Source organism: Nerophis ophidion, linkage group LG07 (genome assembly GCF_033978795.1).
Source record: "Nerophis ophidion isolate RoL-2023_Sa linkage group LG07, RoL_Noph_v1.0, whole genome shotgun sequence".
Lineage (NCBI taxonomy): Eukaryota > Metazoa > Chordata > Actinopteri > Syngnathiformes > Syngnathidae > Nerophis > Nerophis ophidion.
This window is the reverse complement of record NC_084617.1, coordinates 68,513,226-68,533,856: the sequence shown is the minus strand read 5'-3', so window position 1 is coordinate 68,533,856 and position 20,631 is coordinate 68,513,226. Positions and strand designations below refer to the sequence as shown.

Genomic DNA, 20,631 nt, shown 5'->3' with positions numbered 1-20,631 from the left:
CTAGCGAGTCAAAATACATAAAACCGAGTCGTCACTTGTGAACACCAACCGCATGTAACACAAACAAACGAGGAGAGAACAAGTGAACGGAAAGGGCAGGTTAAATAGAGTCTCTAATGAAAAGCAGGTGTAAAAACAAAGGCAGGTGAACAAATCAAGTCACCATGGTGACAAATACAAACAAGGAAATGCAGACACAAACTCAAAAATCCAAATAACAAACGATCCGGGCAGCGGATCGTAACAGAATAATTAATTCCAAAGAAAAACAGCAGGGGGTCTGCCGGTGGTTTAGTTTCAAGCGGGAATATGTCGAACCGACAACCGTAATTTGTCAAGTGTGGGGCAAAAGCGTTGCTACAAAAAGTAGCATTACTGCTAATATGTAGCATCATTTGAATAGTCATCTGTTGGAGAATGAAGAGTGCTTACTCCGCATGTCAACATCTCCATTCGGTGCCACACGCCCACACCATCAAAATGCCAAGGCAAACATTTCCAGATCAACAACGTATGAAAAAAAAAGTCAACAACAAAAGGAGATCATGTCCGCAGGAACCTACCACATAGCGAAGGACGAACACTATTTGATTTCCTATTATGCAGCTCATTTTCATTTGACAGTTATTGAAATAACTTTTGTGACATCATGCACAAAAGTGCACTTTATTTGTTTTAAAGGCCTACTGAAACCCACTACTAGCGACCACGCAGTCTGATAGTTTGTATATCAATGATGAAATATTAACATTGCAACACATGCCAATACGGCCTTTTTAGTTTACTAAATTGCAATTTTAAATTTCCTGCAAAGTATCCTGTTGAAAACGTCGCAGAATGATGACGCGTGAGCGTGACGTCACCGGTTGTAGCGGACATGTTCTTCCAGCCCGATCCAAGCTATAAGTAGTCTGCTTTAATTGCATAATTACACAGTATTCTGGACATATGTGTTGCTGAATATTTTGCAATTTGTTCAATTAATAATGGAGAAGTCAAAGAAGAAATATGTAGGTGGGAAGCGGTGTATTGCAGCTGCCTTTAGCCACACAAACACAGCCGGTGTTTCCTTGTTTACATTCCCGAAGGTGAAGCTTTACTATGGAACAGAGGGGCCAAGCGAACATGGATCCCGACCACATGTCAACCGGCAGGTTTCGGTGAGAAAATTGTGGTAATAAGTCGGCTCTTACCCTAGACATGAGTGGAGCTTGCGTCCTCCTGCAGCTGCGAACTCTCTTACCTCCTCCCACCGGAGACACTGGCGGTCACCACACCCGTGGCCACACCCCTCCGACTTTCAGGTACCATATAATCTCACTAAAACACTAGCAACACAATAAGCAGATAGGGGATTTTCCAGAATTATCCTAGTAAATGTGTCTAATAACATCTGAATCGCTCCCACTGCCTTCGCCTTTTTTTTTCTTCTAGTCCTTCACTCTCACTTTCCTCATCCACGAATATTTCATCCTCGATCAAATTAATGGGGAAATCTTCGCTTTCTCGGTCCGAATAGCTTTCGTAGCTGGTGGCTATGATTGTAAACAATGTTCAGATGTGAGGAGCTCCACAACCCGTGACGTCACGCGCACATCGTCTGCTACTTCCGGTACAGGCAAGGCTTTTTTATTAGCGACCAAAAGTTGCGAACTTTATGTTGATGTTCTCTACTAAATCCTTTCAGCAAAAATATGGCAATATCGCGAAATGATCAAGTATGATACATAGAATGGACCTGCTATCCCCGTTTAAACAAGAAAATCTCATTTCAGTAGGCCTTTAAGCTATTGTAGTGGCGTTCTGTACAAAAAGTGCACTTTAATTTAGTGTGGTTTTGATATGTCATCTTAGTGCACAAAAGTGCGCTAATGGCTTGTTTTAAAATGTCTCTGACAATCTTGCACTTTCTGTTTTGAAATGACATGAATGTTTGTGCCACTGCTTAATAACTGTTTAATAAATACAGTTTTGGTCAATTGACTTAGTTGTGATTTCCCTCTCTGCATGAAAGTTTAAAATCAGCATATATTAATGCAGTATGAAGAAGAATGTTTTAATGTAAACACATAGAATCATCATACTGCTGTGATTATATGCATCAAATGTTCATTCAAGGCTAATGAAAAATATGGAGATATATATCGTGTATCGTGACTTGGCCTAAAAATATCGAGATATTAATTAAAGGCCATATCGCCCAGCCCTAGTTTGAATGCCTCTGAACGCTGTGTTTTGGAGTTTTTATTCATTTATTTATTTTTACAGTGAGCTATTGCTGATGTCACTGTACATTTTTGGTCATTCTCGGTTAAAAATGTATTTTTTTAATTTTTATTTCGGCAATCTTCACATAAAACAAAGAACAACAACAAGAAAAGAAAAAAAAAAACACTCATTTGAGCAATGATTGAGCCGAAAGACACTTAAAAGACATATACACATTCTGTTAAAGTACTTATTTTAACATAAACTCTTATGTTCTTGTTTTGTTATTTGGTTTAGAAATGTAACTTTGAGCAAGTTACAATTAATGACACGTAGTATCACATGAGACTTTACCACCAACACATTCCTAGCCCCTTCCTGCTCCATCACTGGTACGAATATAAGGTCAAATTTCCCGCAAATTTTGCATTTCCTCCTGTAGCATGCTGTGTTAGTGCAGTTCTTGTTTGGCAAACACACCAGGGTGAGATCCCAAATTGGAGTTGTGTCTGGATTTATTTATTTTTTTAGGTTTTTAACTTAATTATCATGAATAAAAAGTGTGAACATTTTTGTAATGAGGGGCACCTTCGAATAAAATGCTGCTCATGTCACAATACATTTGTCAGTAGCCAAAAGAGGAGTGTTGTATTACTATTGATATATATTTATAATATACTATATATTAAATAACATTTATAATATTCAATAATGGGGATAGGTTGATTGGCAACACTAAATTGGCCCTAGTGTGTGAATGTGAGTGTGAATGTTGTCTGTCTATCTGTGTTGGCCCTGTGATGAGGTGGCGACTTGTCCAGGGTGTACCCCGCCCTCCGCCCGATTGTAGCTGAGATAGGCGCCAGCGCCCCCCGCGACCCCAAAAGGGAATAAGCGGTAGCAAATGGATGGATGGATGGATATTCAATAATTAAACATGCATCAATAATCGTAATGGAATTGTGAGGTGCCCCCAAATTGTACTTGTGCAGTAGTGGTGATAATGTGCATCTTATTGTTTCAGATGTTGGGGAGAAGGGCGCGCAGTTGTCGGGTGGACAGAAACAACGGGTGGCCATTGCGAGAGCTCTTGTCCGACATCCTCGTGTTCTTATCCTGGACGAGGCGACCAGCGCGTTGGATGCAGAAAGTGAACACATTGTGAGTGACATGTTGCTGGTGAAAAATGATCTGAATGCAAATGGAAACGAACTTTTGAGTAATGTAATAGTGATGTTATGATGTAACTGAGCCGAGGTCATTGAGTACAAACCCCGTTTCCATATGAGTTGGGAAATTGTGTTGGATGTAAATATAAACAGAATACAATGATTTGCAAATAATTTTCAACCCATATTCAGTTGAATATGCTACAAAGACAACATATTTGATGTTCAAACTGATAAACATTTTTTGTTTTTGCAAATAATCATTAACTTTAGAATTTGATGCCAGCAACACGTGACAAAGAAGTTGGGAAAGGTGGCCATAAATACGGACCAAGTTGAGGAATGCTCATCAAACACTTATTTGAAAAATCCCACAGGTGTGCAGGCTAATTGGGAACAGGTGGGTGCCATGATTGGGTATAAAAGCAGCTTCCATGAATTGCTAAGTAATTCACAAACAAGGATGGGGCGAGGGTCACCAATTTGTAAGCAAATTGTCGAACAGTTTTAGAACAACATTTCTCAACGAGCTATTGCAAGGAATTTAGGGATTTTACCATCTACGGCCCGTAAAATCATCAAAAAGTTCAGAGAATCTGGAGAAATCGCTGCACGTAAGCGATGATATTACGGACTTTTGATCCCTCAGGCGGCAATGCATCAAAAACCGACATCAGTGTGTAAAGGATATCACCACATGGGCTCAGGAACACTTCATAAAACCACTGTCAGTAACTACAGTTGGTCGCTACATCTGTAAGTGCAAGTTAAAACTCTAATATGCAAGGCGAAACCCATTTATCAACAATATCCTGAAACGCAACCGGCTTGGTTGGGCCCAAGCTTATCTAAGATGGACTAATGCAAACTGGAAAGGTGTTCTGTGGTCTGACGAGTCCAAATTTCAAATTACATTCAGAAACAGAGGAGGTGGTGTCCTCCAGAACAAAGAGGAAAATAACCATCCGGATTGTTATAGGCGCAAAGTTCAAAAGCCAGCATCTGTGATGGTATGGGGGTGTATTAGTGCCCAAGGCATGGGCAACTTACACATCTGTGAAGGCACCATTAATGCTGAAAGATCCATACAGGTTTTGGAACAACATGTGTTGTCATCCAAGCAACGTTATCATGGACGCCCCTGATTATTGCAGCAAGACAAGTGTTACAACAGCAAGGCTTCTTAAAAAAAGAGTGCGGGTACTTTCCTGGCCCGCCTGCAGTCCAGACCTGTCTCCCATCGAAAATGTGTGGCGCATTATGAAGCGTAAAATACGACAGCGGAGACCCCGGACTGTTGAACGACTGAAGCTCTACATAAAACAAGAATGGGAAAGAATTCCACTTTCAAAGCTTCAACAATTAGTTTCCTCAGTTCCCAAACGTTTATTGAGTGTTGTTAAGAGAAAATGTGATGTAACACAGTGGTGAACATGCCCTTTCCCAACTACTTTGGCACGTGTTGCAGCCATGAAATTCTAAGTTAATTATTGTTTGCAAAAAAAAATAAAGTTTATAAGTTTGAACATCAAATATCTTGTGTTTGTAGTGCATTCAACTGAATATGGGTTGAAAAGGATTTGCTAATCGTATTCGGTTTATATTTACATCTAACACAAGTTCCCAACTCATGGAAACGGGGTTATATAGCACTTTTTCTCTAGTGATCAAAGCGCTTTACATAGTGAAACCCAATATTTAAGTTACATGTAAACCAGTGTGGGTGGCACAGGGAGCAGGTGGGTAAAGTGTCTGGCCCAAGGACACAACGGCAGTGACTAGGATGGCAGAAGCTGGGATCGAACCTGGAACCCTCAGGTTACTGGCACGGCTGCTCTACCAACCGAGCAATACCGCCCAGTTCCCCTTTAAGAAATGATACTGTATGTGATTTCAAGTGATCTTTTCCTTTGGATTCGTGCAGGTTCAGCAAGCTCTGAACAGCATCATGAAGGACCACACCGTGCTAGTGATCGCACACCGGCTGAGCAGCGTGGAGAAAGCCGACCGGATCATCGTGATCGATAAAGGCCGTGTGGCTGAGCAGGGTTCCCACAGTCAGCTGATGGCCAACGGTGGACTGTACTACAAACTGATCCAGCGACAGATGCTGGGCATGGAGACGGTGGAGGATGCACCCAGCCCGTCCAGGAAAGCCTCCTGGAAGCCTGAAGGAAGACACAGCAGCAGCGACGCCGAGCAAGAAGACTACGATGCTCGCTATTGAGCGGAAATGTGATCGCACTTGGTGACTGAGATCCATCTATTGACATTTTTGGAGGTGTCTTTAAACTTTTTTAAAGAAATTTTTCTCATCTACAAAATCATTCAAGATTAATTATTATCCGCTGAAATTAACACTAATGTTAGAATTAAAACACATTGAGCACATGTGATGCATGACCACTTAACATTTCCGTCCTTGTTCTTGTAATTATTTACTCGTTTTACTAGTTTCGCCCGTTTGCTGTAAGGAGAAAGAGACTAGCAGGACACTGCCTAAGACATCAGGATCTGCCAACCAGCGTGGGAACCAACACATAGGCATCGGTCAAGAGGACGTCCCACACTAACATATGCGGACATACTCAAGAAGAGTTCCAAGGAACTGGCCAACTGTATGGAGAATCGGGATGACTGGAAGCAACGATGGAAGGCTTGTCCGAGGACGACCTCGAGAGAGAGAGTCTTCTAATCAGAGACTTCCGCTGTCTTGTTGTACGTATCTGCAAGGACACATCATCAGTAGGATCAAACTAACCCAGTTTACACACCCATCCATCCATTTTATACCTTTTTTGTCTATTCGTCTATCCTAAGGGCAGCACGGTGGAACAGGGGTTAGTGCATGTGCCTCACAATACGAAGGTCCTGAGTCGTCAGGGTTCAATCCTGGGCTCAGGATCTCTGTGTGGAGTTTGCACGTTCTCCCTGTGACTGTGTGGGTTCCCTCCGTGTACTCCGGCTTCCTCCCACCTCCAAAGACATGCACCTGGGGATAGGCCCCTCCCACCTCCAAAGACATGCACCTGGGGATAGGCTCCTCCCACCTCCAAAGACATGCACCTGGGGATAGGCTCCTCCCACCTCCAAAGACATGCACCTTGGGATAGGCCCCTCCCACCTCCAAAGACATGCACCTGGGGGTAGGCCCCTCCCACCTCCAAGGACATGCACCTGGGGATAGGCCCCTCCCACCTCCAAGGACATGCACCTGGGGATAGGCCCCTCCCACCTCCAAGGACATGCACCTGGGGATAGGCTCCTCCCACCTCCAAAGACATGCACCTGGGGATAGGCCCCTCCCACCTCCAAAGACATGCACCTGGGGATAGGCTCCTCCCACCTCCAAAGACATGCACCTGGGGATAGGCTCCTCCCACCTCCAAAGACATGCACCTGGGGATACGCCCCTCCCACCTCCAAAGACATGCACCTGGGGATAGGCTCCTCCCACCTCCAAAGACATGCACCTGGGGATAGGCTCCTCCCACCTCCAAAGACATGCACCTGGGGATAGGCCCCTCCCACCTCCAAAGACATGCACCTGGGGATAGGCCCCTCCCACCTCCAAAGACATGCACCTGGGGATAGGCTCCTCCCACCTCCAAAGACATGCACCTGGGGATAGGCCCCTCCCACCTCCAAAGACATGCACCTGGGGATAGGCTCCTCCCACCTCCAAAGACATGCACCTGGGGATAGGCTCCTCCCACCTCCAAAGACATGCACCTGGGGATACGCCCCTCCCACCTCCAAAGACATGCACCTGGGGATAGGGTCCTCTCACCTCCAAAGACATGCACCTGGGGATAGGCTCTTCCCACCTCCAAAGACATGCACCTGGGGATAGGCTCCTCCCACCTCCAAAGACATGCACCTGGGGATAGGCTCCTCCCACCTCCAAAGACATGCACCTGGGGATAGGCCCCTCCCACCTCCAAAGACATGCACCTGGGGATAGGCCCCTCCCACCTCCAAAGACATGCACCTGGGGATACGCCCCTCCCACCTCCAAAGACATGCACCTGGGGATAGGGTACTCTCACCTCCAAAGACATGCACCTGGGGATAGGCTCCTCCCACCTCCAAAGACATGCACCTGGGGATAGGCTCCTCCCACCTCCAAAGACATGCACCTGGGGATAGGCTCCTCCCACCTCCAAAGACATGCACCTGGGGATAGGCCCCTCCCACCTCCAAAGACATGCACCTGGGGATAGGCCCCTCCCACCTCCAAAGACATGCACCTGGGGATAGGCCCCTCCCACCTCCAAAGACATGCACCTGGGGATAGGCTCCTCCCACCTCCAAAGACATGCACCTGGGGATAGGCTCCTCCCACCTCCAAAGACATGCACCTAGGGATAGGTTGATTGGCAACACTAAATGATCCCTAGCGTGTGAATGAGAGTGTGAATGTTGTCTATCTGTGTTGGCTCTGTGATGAGGTGGCGACTTGTCCAGGGTGTACGCCGCCTCCTGCCCGAGTGCAGCTGAGATAGGTTACAGTGACCCCCCCAAAAAAGGGACAAGCGGTAAAAAAATGGATGGATGGATGGATGTCTATCCTAAGAGAGTCCATTCAAATTCATAACATGTTCTTAAACGGCCAAATTGTTCCCACCTGCTGTTCTTTAAGTTGCTGAATGCCAAATGGCTAGCGCGTGCGTTTCTATCATAATTTGCACATAAACACGCCCTTATTCCCCCAATATACATATGTTTGATTGATTGATTGAAACTGTTATTAGTAGATTGCACAGTACAGTACATATTCCGTACAATTGACCACTAAATGGTAACACCCGAATTAGTTTTTCAAGTTGTTTAATTTGGGGTCCACGTTAATCAATTCATGGCAAATTCATGTGAACACCCTTAATTTCGTAATTTGCATTGGTAAACGCACAATATTCCCCATATCAGGGCACAATTCCGGCGGAAAAGCCGAACACTGTTTTCTACCATCCTACCATTTTCTGTTCCGTTCAGGGTCGTGGGGGGTGCTGGAGCCTATTTCAGCTGCATTCGGGCGGAAGGCGGGGTACACCCTGGACAAGTCGCCACCTCATCACAGGGCCAACACAGATAGACAGACAACATTCACACTCACATTCACACACTAGGGCCCATTTAGTGTTGCCAATCAACCTATCCCCAGGTGCATGTCTTTGGAAGTGGGAGGAAGCCAAAGTACCCGGAGGGAACCCACGCAGTCACGGGGAGAACATGCAAACTCCACACAGAAAGATCCCGAGCCCGGGATTGAACTCAGGACTACTCAGGACCTTTGTATTGTGAGGCACATGCACTAACCCCTCTGCCACCGTGCTGCACCATCTCTAATTCCATCATTTGCCAATTTGATTAAAATGCATTATAATTGATCATTCTTACATTATTCAGTTTTTAACAAATTATGATGTATCTGTGAGAATTTTTCATTATGGTATTTCTTGAGTGGAAATTACAGCAATAATCTTTTCCTCCTCATTTCTGGAAGCATTTTCGGTAACACTTTAGGATGGGGAACATATTCCAAGTAACAAAGACTTAATTTAGAGTTATTTGGACTCAGGGGGAACATATTCCAAATAACAAATACTTAATTCAGAGTTATTTGGATGCTAGGGCAACATATTCTAAGTAACAAAGACTTAATTTAGAGTTATTTGGACTGTAGGGGAACATATTCCAAGTAACAAAGACTTAATTTAGAGTTATTTGGACTCTGGGGAAAATATTCCAAGTTACAAAGAGTTAATTTAGAGTTATTTGGACACTAGGGGAACATATTCCAAGTAACAAAGACTTAATTTAGAGTTATTTGGACTCTGGGGAAAATATTCCAAGTTACAAAGAGTTAATTTAGAGTTATTTGGACACTAGGGGAACATATTCCAAATAACAAATAATTAATTTAATGTTATTTGGACACTAGGGGAACATATTCCAAGTAACAAAGACTTAATTTAGAGTTATTTGGACTCTGGGGAAAATATTCCAAGTTACAAAGAGTTAATTTAGAGTTATTTGGACACTAGGGGAACATATTCCAAATAACAAATACTTAATGTAATGTTATTTGGACACTAGGGGAACATATTCCAAGTAAATAGACTTAATTTATAGTTATTTGGAGACTAGGGGAACATATTCCAAATAACAAATACTTAATTTAATGTTATTTGGACACTAGGGGAACATATTCCAAGTAAATAGACTTAATTTAAAGTTATTTGGAGACTAGGGGAACATATTCCAAATAACAAATACTTAATTTACAGTTATTTGGAGACTAGGGGAACATATTTCAAGTAACAAAGACTTAATTTAGAGTTATTTGGACTGTAGGGGAACATATTTCAAGTAACCAAGACTTAATTTAGAGTTATTTGGACACTAGGGGAACATATTCCAAGTAAATAGACCTAATTTAGAGTTATTTGGACACTAGGGGAACATATTCCAAGTAACAAAGCTTTCATTTAGAGTTATTTAGACACTAGGGGAACATATTCCAAGTAACAAAGACTTAATTTAGAGGTATTTGGACACTAGGGGAACATATTCTAAGTTACAAAAACTTCATTTAGAGTTATTTGGACACTAGGGGAACATATTCCAAATAACAAAGACTTAATTCAGAGTTATTTGGACACTAGAGGAACATATTCCAAGTAACAAAGACTTATTTTACGAGTTATTTGGACACTAGGGGAACATATTCTAAGTAACAAAGACTTAATTTAGAGTTTTTTGGACACTAGAGGAACATATTCCAAGTAACAAAGACTTAATTTAAAGTTATTTGGACACTAGGGAAACATATTCCAAGAAACAAAGTCTTAATTTAGGGTCATTTGGACACTAGGGGAACATGTTCTAAGTAACAAAGACTTAATTTACAGTTATTTGGACACTAGGGGAACATATTCCAAGTAACAAGAACTTCATTTAGAGTTATTTGGACACTAGGGGAACATATTCCAAGTAACAAATTACTTAATTTAGAGTTATTTGGACTCTGGGGGAACATATTCCAAGTAACCAAGACTTAATTTAGAGTTATTTGGACACTAGGGGAACATATTCCAAATAACAAAGACTTAATTTAGAGTTATTTGGACACTAGGGGAACATATTCCAAGTAACAAAGACTTATTTTAAGAGTTATTTGGACACTAGGGGAACATATTCTAAGTAACAAAGACTTAATTTAGAGTTTTTTGGACACTAGAGGAACATATTCCAAGTAAATAGACTTAATTTAAAGTTATTTGGACACTAGGTGAACATATTTCAAATAACAAATACTTAATTCAGAGTTATTTGGACACTAGGGGAACATATTCCAAGTAACAAAGACTTATTTTAAGAGTTATTTGGACACTAGGGGAACATATTCTAAGTAACAAAGACTTAATTTAGAGTTTTTTGGACACTAGAGGAACATATTGCAAGTAACAAAGACTTAATTTAAAGTTATTTGGACACTAGGTGAACATATTTCAAATAACAAATACTTAATTCAGAGTTTTTTGGACACTAGGGGAACATATTCTAAGTAACAAAGACTTAATTTACAGTTATTTGGACACTAGGGGAACATATTCCACGGAACAAAGACTTAATTTAAAGTTATTTGGACACTAGAGGAACATATTCCAAGTAACAAAGACTTATTTTAGAGTTATTTGGACACTAGAGGAACATATTCCAAGTAACAAAGACTTAATTTACAGTTATTTGGACACTAGGGGAACATATTCCAAGTAACAAAGACTTAATTTACAGTTATTTGGACACTAAGGGAACATATTCCAAGTAACAAAGACTTAATTTAGAGGTATTTGGACAGTAGGGGAACATATTCCAAGAAACAAAGACTTAATTTAGAGGTATTTGGACACTAGGGGAACATATTCCAAAGTAACAAAGACTTAATTTAGAGGTATTTGGACACTGGGTGAACATATTTCAAATAACAAATACTTAATTCAGAGTTTTTTGGACACTAGGGGAACATATTCTAAGTAACAAAGACTTAATTTAGAGTTATCTGGACACTAGGGGAACATGTTCCAAATAACAAAGACTTAATTTAGAGTTATTTGGACACTAGGGGAACATATTCTAAGTAACAAAGACTCAATTTACAGTCATTTGGTTAGGGTTAGAGGGTTATAATAAGGCCATGCAGAATAAGCCATTAATAAGTACTTAATAATGACTAATTAAGCGCCAATATGGTTCTAATTTGCATGTTGATAAGCAACTACTTAATGGTGAATATATACTAATTAATGGTGGATATACTGCTGGATTAAGTCCAAATGACGCATGAAGAGTCACCCGGTAAAAGGAACAACTATTTGGGGTAATAAATATGTACTTGTGCATCCGTGGTTATTGTGATATCCTGTCAATTATTTAAAAATGAGTATATATTTCTTTCACAGGATTAACAGATCAGTGTCATTATTGTGCAGTCCATGCATCATGTATGTCAGGGGTCACCAACGCGGTGCCCGCGGGCCCCAGGTAGCCCGTAAGGACCAGATGAGTCGCCCGCTGGCCTGTTCTAAAAATTAGCTCAAATAGCAGCACTTACCAGTGAGCTGCCTCTATTTTTTTCATTTTATTTATTTACTAGCAAGCTGGTCTGGCTTTGCTCGAAATGTTTAATTCTAAGAGAGACAAAACTCAAATAGAATTTGAAAATCCAAGAAAATATTTTAAAGACTTGGTCTTCACTTGTTTAAATAAATTCATTTATTTTTTACTTTGCTTCTTATAACTTTCAGAAAGACAATTTTATACAAAAAAATATAACCTTAAAAAGGATTTTAGTATTTTTAAACACATATACCTTTTAAAGTCCTTCCTCTTCTTTCCTGACAATTTAAATCAATTTTCAAGTAAATTAATTGTTTTTGTTGTAAAGAATAATAAATACATTTTAATGTAATTTTTAATTTTAGCTTCTGTTTTTTCGACGAAAATATTTGTGAAATATTTCTTTAAATTTATGATTAAAATAAAAATATATATATTCTGGCAAATCTAGAAAATCTGTAGAATCAAATTTAAATCTTATTTCAAAGTCTTTTTAATTTCTTTTAAAATTTTTGTTCTGGAAAATCTAGAAAAAATAATGATTTGTCTTTGTTAGGAACATAGCTTGGTCCAATTTGTTATACATTCTAACAAAGTGCAGATTGGATTTTAACCTATTTAAAACATGTCATCAAAATTCTAAAATGAATCTTAATCAGGAAAAAATGACTAATGATGTTCCATAAATTATTTTAAACATTTTTAAAAAAAGAATTGAATTAGCTAGTTTTTCTCTTCTTTTTTTCGGTTGCATTTTAAAGAGTCAAAATTGAAGATAAACTATGTTTCAAAATTTAATTTTCATTTTTTCCTGTTTTCTCCTCTTTTAAACCGTTCAATTAAGTGTTCTTTTCATCATTTATTCTCTACAAAAAAACCTTCCGTAAAAGGAAAAAAAATGTACGACGGAATGAAATACCCATTTTTTTATATACCGTATTTCCTAGAATTGCCGTAGGGCATATAGTATACGCCTGCCTTCGCAAAATAATTAGCGCATGCTTAGTATTACCGCCTGGTCAAACTCGTGACGTCACGAGTGACACTTCCCCTATCATCATTTTCAAAATGGAGGAGGCTGATTTTAATACCGGTAATTTGAAATCGCATAAAGGGAAGAAGATTAAGAGCTATTCAGTACGATTTAAGGTCCAAGCTTACATCACACTCAAATTTTTACTGCATGCCTTTGGTAAGTGCCGGAGTGAGAAGAGGTTTGAAAATAATTCGCGCATGCTTACTTTTACCACATGCCTTTGGTAAGCGCAGGAGTGAGAAAAGGTTTTAAATTAATTAGCGCCCCGGCGGCAATTCAAGGAAATACGGTATAGATGTATTTATTAAAGGTAAATTGAGCAAATTGGCTATTTCTGGCAATTTATTTAAGTGTGTATCAAACTGGTAGCCCTTCGCATTAATCAGTACCCAAGAAGTAGCTCTTGGTTTCAAAAAGGTTGGTGACCCCTGCTGTATGTGTTCAATTAGAAATGTACTTTTGATTATGATAAACGAATCATCTATAACATGACGGTTTTTAGTTTTCTGTACAAAATATCGTGTTATTTTTCCACACAGTTTCACAAAATACGACGTGAACCTCAACATTACAGCGCGCATTTGAAAAATGTTCAATTAAAGGCCTACTGAAACCCACTACTACGCAGTCTGATAGTTTATATATCAATGATGAAATATTAACATTGCAACACATGCCAATACGGCCTTTTTAGTTTACTAAATTGCAATTTTAAATTTCCCGGGAGTTTCCTGTTGAAAACGTCGCGGAATGATGACGCGTGTTTGTGACTTCTCGGGTTGTAGCGGACATATTAGCCCAGCACCACACACGGCTAAAAGTCGTCTTTTTTCATTGCATAATCACACAGTATTTTAGACATCTGTGTTGCTGAATCTTTTGCAATTTGTTCAATTAATAATGGAGACGTCAAAGAAGAATGCTGTTGGTGGAAAGCGGTGGATTGCAGCTGCCTTTAGCACCGAAACACAGTCGGTGATTCTTTGTTTGTTGTGAAACTTTAACACAGAGCGCTCAAGTGAACATGTTTCTCTACGACAACCAGCCAGTTTTTGGATTGGAAAATTGTGATATTAAGTCGACTCTTACCGGAGACTTCAGTGGATTATGCGACCTCATCCCGCAGCTCAAAAAGGCAGCTGTGATCTTGGCTCCTCTGCTTCTCTCAGAGACACTGGCGTTCACCGCAGCCACCCGACTGTCAGGTATGATTCCATAATCTCCCTAAAATACTATTAACAAACTAAGCAGATAAGGGATTTTCCAGAATTATCCTAGTAAATGTGTCTAATTACATCTGAAACTCTCCCACTGCCGCCGCCTGGAGCCGTCGCCTTTTCTTTTTTTTTTTTGTGCTTCATTCTAACTCTCCTCATCCACGAATCTCTCATCCTCGCTCAAATTAATGAGGAAATCGTCGCTTTCTGGGCGGTATAGCTCGGTTGGTAGAGTGGCCGTGCCAGCAACTTGAGGGTTGCAGGTTCGATTCCCGCTTCCGCCATTCTAGTCACTGCCGTTGTGTCCTTGGGCAAGACACTTTACCCACCTGCTCCCAGTGCCACCCACACTGGTTTAAATGTAACTTAGATATTGGGTTTCACTATGTAAAGCGCTTTGAGTCACTAGAGAAAAGCGCTATATAAATATAATTCACTTCACTTCACTTCTCGGTCCGAATCGCTCACGCTGCTGGTGGCCATGATTGTAAAGGATGATGTGGGGAGCTCACACCCTAAATTTATTTATTTGGGTCATGATTAATACGGACGTTTTGTTAACGCTATATCATAAAAATATAACACTATATTCTAAAAAAAATTTAAAAACAATTTACAGACACAAGCTATGGGATGACATAGGAGGAAACTTGACCCCGGAAGTAAATGCGTCATCCCATAGCTTGTGTTTGTAAATTGTTTTTTATTTTTTTTTTTATAATATAGCGTTAACAAAAATGTCTGTATTTTTATAATATAGCGTTATATTTTTATGATATAGCGTTAACAAAACGTCTGTATTAATCATGACCCCGGAAGTAAATGGTGGGGGAAGGTTTTTGTAGGGGGGGAAGAAATTTGGCGTGACAGAGCCCTACAACCCGTGACGTCACGTGCACATCGTCTGCTACTTCCGGTACAGGCAAGGCTTTTTTAATAGCAACCAAAAGTCGCGAACTTTATCGTCAATATTCTCTACTAAATCTTTTCAGTAAAAGCATGGCAATATCGCAAAATGTTTAAGTATGACACATAGAATAGACCTGCTATCCCCGTTTAAATAAGAAAATCTCATTTCAGAAGGCCTTTAATTTTCCGACGGTCCATGAAGGCACCACGGGGCCTTGCATGTACTTCCGGTAGAAGAAGCTCAGTCAGCTGTCACAAAGTGAGACAAGAGGATCGTTCACCGAAGACAAATAACACCAAAATGTCTACTTTCCACACCGTCTTCGGTCAATACACGTTGACTCAGCTCAACGAAATTCTAGAGGACGAAGAAAAACTTAGCCAAATGGTACAAGAGCTGGACGAGGTATGTTGAGCTTTTTTTTTTTTTTGTCGCTATTGTAGTCGCTCGTTGGCTTTCTGTTTCTTCAGCCTTTGTTGAGTTTCACACCCGCCATTCTGCACTAAGTTGTCTTTCACACCCGCCATTCTACACTAAGTGCAGGGTTTCGTCCAAACAAAAAAAACCTTTTTAAACTAGTTCGACTTCTTCACCAACCTATTCATAATCTGGCCAGGGAGCAACGACACAGGGCAGCATTGTTTCAGGTGTACGCCGGCAATATTTACTCTCGTAACCTCATCATTTACACTTGAATTTAATGGCAACGCAAGAAATGTCCTTTTTGAAAAAAAACAATATCCACAGTCGTGCTAAGTCATGCCAAACACAAGAAGTTTCCTGGTTGTGACATCTTTGAATACATGTCTTAACACCAAATCACCGCGATATCCTGCCAATTATTACGGAGCCCCTAAAGGGACAAGGATGTTTTGCGAGATCTCGCGATACTTTTGGCAAGATTTTGCGATACTTTTGGCGAGATCTTGACATACTTTTGGCGAAGTCTCGCCGTACCTTTTTGGCGAGATGTCGTCAAAAGTATGTCAAGATATCGCCAAGAGTATTGCGAAATCTCGCTAAAAGTATCGCGAGATCTCGCCAAATGTCATGACGAGATGACGCCAAAAGTCATGACGAGATCTCGCCGTGCCTTTCGGCGATATCTCGCCGTGCCTTTCGGCGATATCTCGCCGTGCCTTTCGGCGATATCTCGCCGTGCCTTTTGGCGAGACCTCGTCGTGCCTTTTGGCGAGACCTCGTCGTGCCTTCGACGAGATCTCGCCGTACTTTTCGAGGGATCTCGCTGTACCTTTTTTTTATGCTGAGATCTCGCCGTGCCTTTGGGCGAGATCTCCACGTACATTTTAGCGAGATCTGGACATACCTTTTGGCAAGATCTCGACATACTCCTCCTGGCGGGATCTTGCGAAAGGTATGGCGACATCTCACAATACTTTTCGAGGGATCTCGCTGTACCTTTTTTTTATGCTGAGATCTCGCCGTGCCTTTGGGCGAGATCTCCACGTACATTTTAGCGAGATCTGGACATACCTTTTGGCAAGATCTCGACATACTCCTCCTGGCGGGATCTTGCGAAAGGTATGGCGACATCTCACAATACTTTTCGTGGGATCTCGCCATACTTTTCGCAAGATCTCGCAATACTTTTCACAAGATCTCTCAGTACTTTTTGCAGGACTTCGCCATACTTTTCCCAGGTTCTCACCATACTTTTCGCGGGATCTCGCAATACTTTTCGCAAGCTCTCGTATTTTTCGCAAGATTTCGCAGGACTTTTCGAGAGATCTCGCAGTACTTTTCGCGGGATCTCTCAATACTTTTCGCAAGATTTCGCAATACTTTTCACAAGATCTCTCAATACTTTTCGCAGGAATTCGCCATACTTTTCCCAGGTTCTCACCATACTTTTCGCGGGATCTCGCAATACTTTTCGCAAGATCTCGCAATATTTTTCGCAAGAGATCTCGCAGCACTTTTCGCGGGATCTCGCATTACTTTTCGCGGGATCTCGCATTACTTTTCGCGGGATCTCGCCATACTTTTCGCGGGATCTCGCCATACTTTTCGCGGGATCTTGCCATACTTTTCGCGCCATCTCGCCATACTGTCTCGCCGTGCCTTTTGGCGAGATTTCGCCGTGCCTTTTGGCGAGACCTCGTCGTGCCTTTTGGCGAGACCTCGTCGTGCCTTTTGGCGAGACCCCGTCGTGCCTTTTGGCGAGAACCCGTCGTGCCTTTTGGCGAGACCCCGTCGTGCCTTTTGGCGAGACCCCGTCGTGCCTTTTGGCGAGACCCCGTCGTGCCTTTTGGCGAGACCCCGTCGTGCCTTTTGGCGAGACCCCGTCGTGCCTTTTGGCGAGACCCCGTCGTGCCTTTTGGCGAGACCCCGTCGTGCCTTTTGGCGAGACCCCGTCGTGCCTTTTGGCGAGACCCCGTCGTGCCTTTTGGCGAGACCCCGTCGTGCCTTTTTTTATGCCGAGACCCCGTCGTGCCTTTTTTTATGCCGAAATCTCGCCGTGCCTTTTTTTATGCCGAAATCTCGCCGTGCCTTTTTTTATGCCGAAATCTCGCCGTGCCTTTTTTTATGCCGAGATCTCGCCGTGCCTTTGGGCGAGATCTCGACATACTTTTTGCGGGATCTTGCGAAAGGTATGGCGAGATCTCACAATACTTTTTGCGGGATCTCTCAATACTTTTCGCAAGATTTCGCAATACTTTTCACAAGATCTCTCAGTACTTTTCGCAGGACTTCGCCATACTTTTCCCAGGTTCTCACCATACTTTTTGCAAGATCTCGCAACATTTTTCGCAAGATCTCGCAGCACTTTTCGAGAGATCTCGCAGTACTTTTCGCGGGATCTCGCAATACTTTTCGCGGGATCTCACAATACTTTTCGCAAGATCTCGCAATATTTTTCGCAAGATATCGCAGCACTTTTCGAGAGATCTCGCAGTACTTTTCGCGGGATCTCGCCATACTTTTAGCGGGATCTCGCCATACTTTTCGCGGAATCTCGCCATATTTTTCGCGGGATCTCGCCATACTTTTCGCGCCATCTCGCAATACTTTTCGCGCCATCTCGCCATATCTTTCGCGGAATTTCGCCTTACCATACGCAGGATCTTGCAAGACTCTTGGCGAGATCTCGCCAAAAGGTATGGCGGGATCTCGCCGTACTTTTCCCGGGATCTCGCAATACTTTTCGCAAGATCTTGCAATACTTTTCACAAGATCTCTCAGTATTTTTCGCAGGACTTTGCCACACTTTTCCCAGGTTCTCACCATACTTTTCGCGCGATCTCGCAGCACTTTTCGCGGGATCTCGCAATACTTTGCGTGAGATCTCGCAGCACTTTTCGCGGGATCTCGCAATACTTTTCGCGGGATCTCGCCATATTTTTCGCGGGATCTCGCCATACCTTTCGCGCCATCTCGCAATACTTTTCGCGCCATCTCGCCATATCTTTCGCGGAATTTCGCCTTACCATACGCAGGATCTCGCAGGACTCTTGGCGAGATCTCGCCAAAAGGTATGGCGGGATCTCGCCATACTTTTCCCGGGATCTCGCAATACTTTTCACAAGATCTTGCAATACTTTTCACAAGATCTCTCAGTACTTTTCGCAGGACTTTGCCACACTTTTCCCAGGTTCTCACCATACTTTTCGCGGGATCTCGCAATACTTTTCGCAGGATCTCGCAGTACTTTCCGCGCGATCTCGCCATACTATTTGCGCCATCTCGCCATACTTCGCACCATCTCGCCATATCTTTCGGGGGATCTCGCCATACCATACGCAGGATCTTGCAAGACCCTTGGCGAGATCTCGCCATACCTTTTGGCGAGATCTCACTGTACCTTTTGTGGTTAGATCTCGCCGTACCTTTTTGGCACTGTGATATCCTGCTAATTATTATGGAGATCCTAAAGGGACATGGATGTTTTGCGAGATCTCGCCAAAAGTGTGGTGAAACCTCGTAAAAAGTATGGCGAAATCTCGTCTAAGGTATGGCGAGATCTCGTCAAAGGTATGGCGGGATCTCGTCAAAGGTATGGCGGGATCTCGTCAAAGGTATGGCGGGATCTCATCAAAGGTATAACGAGGTCTCGCCAAAGGTATGGCGAGGTCTCTCCAAAGGTATAGCGGGGTCTCGCCAAAGGTCACAAAACATCCATTTCCCTTTAGGGGCTCCATAATAATTAGCAGGATATCACAGTGCCACGGCCATACATTTGGCGAAACCTGGCCATACATTTGGCGAGACTTCGCCATACTTTTGGCGAGATCTCGCCAAAGCTTTTTTTCCTCTGTCAGTGAACCGGAAGTAAAACAGACACAGGGATGGAAGAGCAGGAGCATGTAAGATCCTACCCATCATCTGTGCTCTGTTGTGGGACCATAATACGATTTGATGTCTTTATGTTAGGCCAATACTAAAAAAGAAATCAACAAACTTCTCCCACGGATGATGGTAAGGCTCCTCCATCGCTTTTTCGGTTTCACTTCCGGTTCACCATTGCTGTACCTGTTTTACTTCCGGTTCACCGACATGGGAAAAAAAACTTTTGCAAGAATTCGCAAAAAGTATGGCGAGATGTCGCAAAACATATTTTCCCTCCATGTCCCTTTTAGGGGCTCTGTAAATTATCAATCAATCAGTTTATTTATATAGCCCTAAATCACAAGTGTCTCAAAGGGCTGCACAATCCACAACAACATCCTCGGCTCAGATCTCACATCAGGGCAAGAAAAAACTCAACCCAATGGGATTACAATAAGGAAACCTTGGAGGGGACTGCAGATGTGGTCTGACAAATAAAAATGTATCAAATCCAAACTGCATGGAGTGCCTGGGACTTTAAATAGCCGGATATAGTTTCCGTACAACGGCTGCAATAGTGTAGATGAAAGCAGTGCGGTGACCTGTGTAACAGATTTTTAAATTTGTATTTTATTAGTTCTTAAATACACTGTTTTCCCTTAATGTAATTTTGTGGTGGTTTTGGCTATTATTTTGCCACGGGAAACGGCACTTGTTTTGAATTTTGCCTCTCATTCCCAATTATTATGAAAGATAGATGTTTTTTTTTTTAATGCATTCTTAAATGAGCAGCAACAAATACAAATAAAGCAAAACAACATTATGCAAGAACATATATCATCATCATCATCATATACTGGTGTGTTAATGCTGTAATTGATAACATATTTGTTTTAAACATGTCTACATTGTTTTGGCTTCTTTAAAGAAAATGTGTGCATTGTAGCAAATACGATGACGCTATATTGACCACGCCCCCACCACCACAGGTATCTTGGAACCCTAAAATAATAATAATGCTATGTTGTACCGATCCGTTGTGGTGAAGAAGGAGCTGAGCCGGAAGGCAAAGCTCTCAATTTACCGGTCGATCTACGTTCCCATCCTCACCTATGGTCATGACCGAAAGGATAAGATCACGGGTACAAGCGGCCGAAATGAGTTTCCTCCGCCGTGTGGCGG

General features: G+C 42.1%; 2 protein-coding genes across 3 annotated transcripts in view; both read left to right on the top strand.

Moving 5' to 3' along the window:
* Nucleotides 1–5,788, top strand: part of abcb9 (ATP-binding cassette, sub-family B (MDR/TAP), member 9) — a 36,806-nt gene extending 31,018 nt beyond the window's left edge. For both annotated transcript variants that reach the window (XM_061906972.1, XM_061906971.1), the window contains exons 11-12: nucleotides 3,233–3,369; nucleotides 5,302–5,788. In XM_061906972.1, the coding sequence (XP_061762956.1) occupies nucleotides 3,233–3,369; nucleotides 5,302–5,604 (440 nt within the window). In that variant the 3' untranslated portion in view covers nucleotides 5,605–5,788. The remainder of the gene's footprint in view (nucleotides 1–3,232; nucleotides 3,370–5,301) is intronic.
* A 9,590-nt stretch (nucleotides 5,789–15,378) lies between these two features.
* Nucleotides 15,379–20,631, top strand: part of vps37ba (VPS37B subunit of ESCRT-I a) — a 45,786-nt gene continuing 40,533 nt past the window's right edge. Inside the window, exon 1 of the mRNA XM_061906970.1 lies at nucleotides 15,379–15,567. Coding sequence (XP_061762954.1) covers nucleotides 15,463–15,567 — 105 coding nt within the window. The 5' untranslated portion in view covers nucleotides 15,379–15,462. The remainder of the gene's footprint in view (nucleotides 15,568–20,631) is intronic.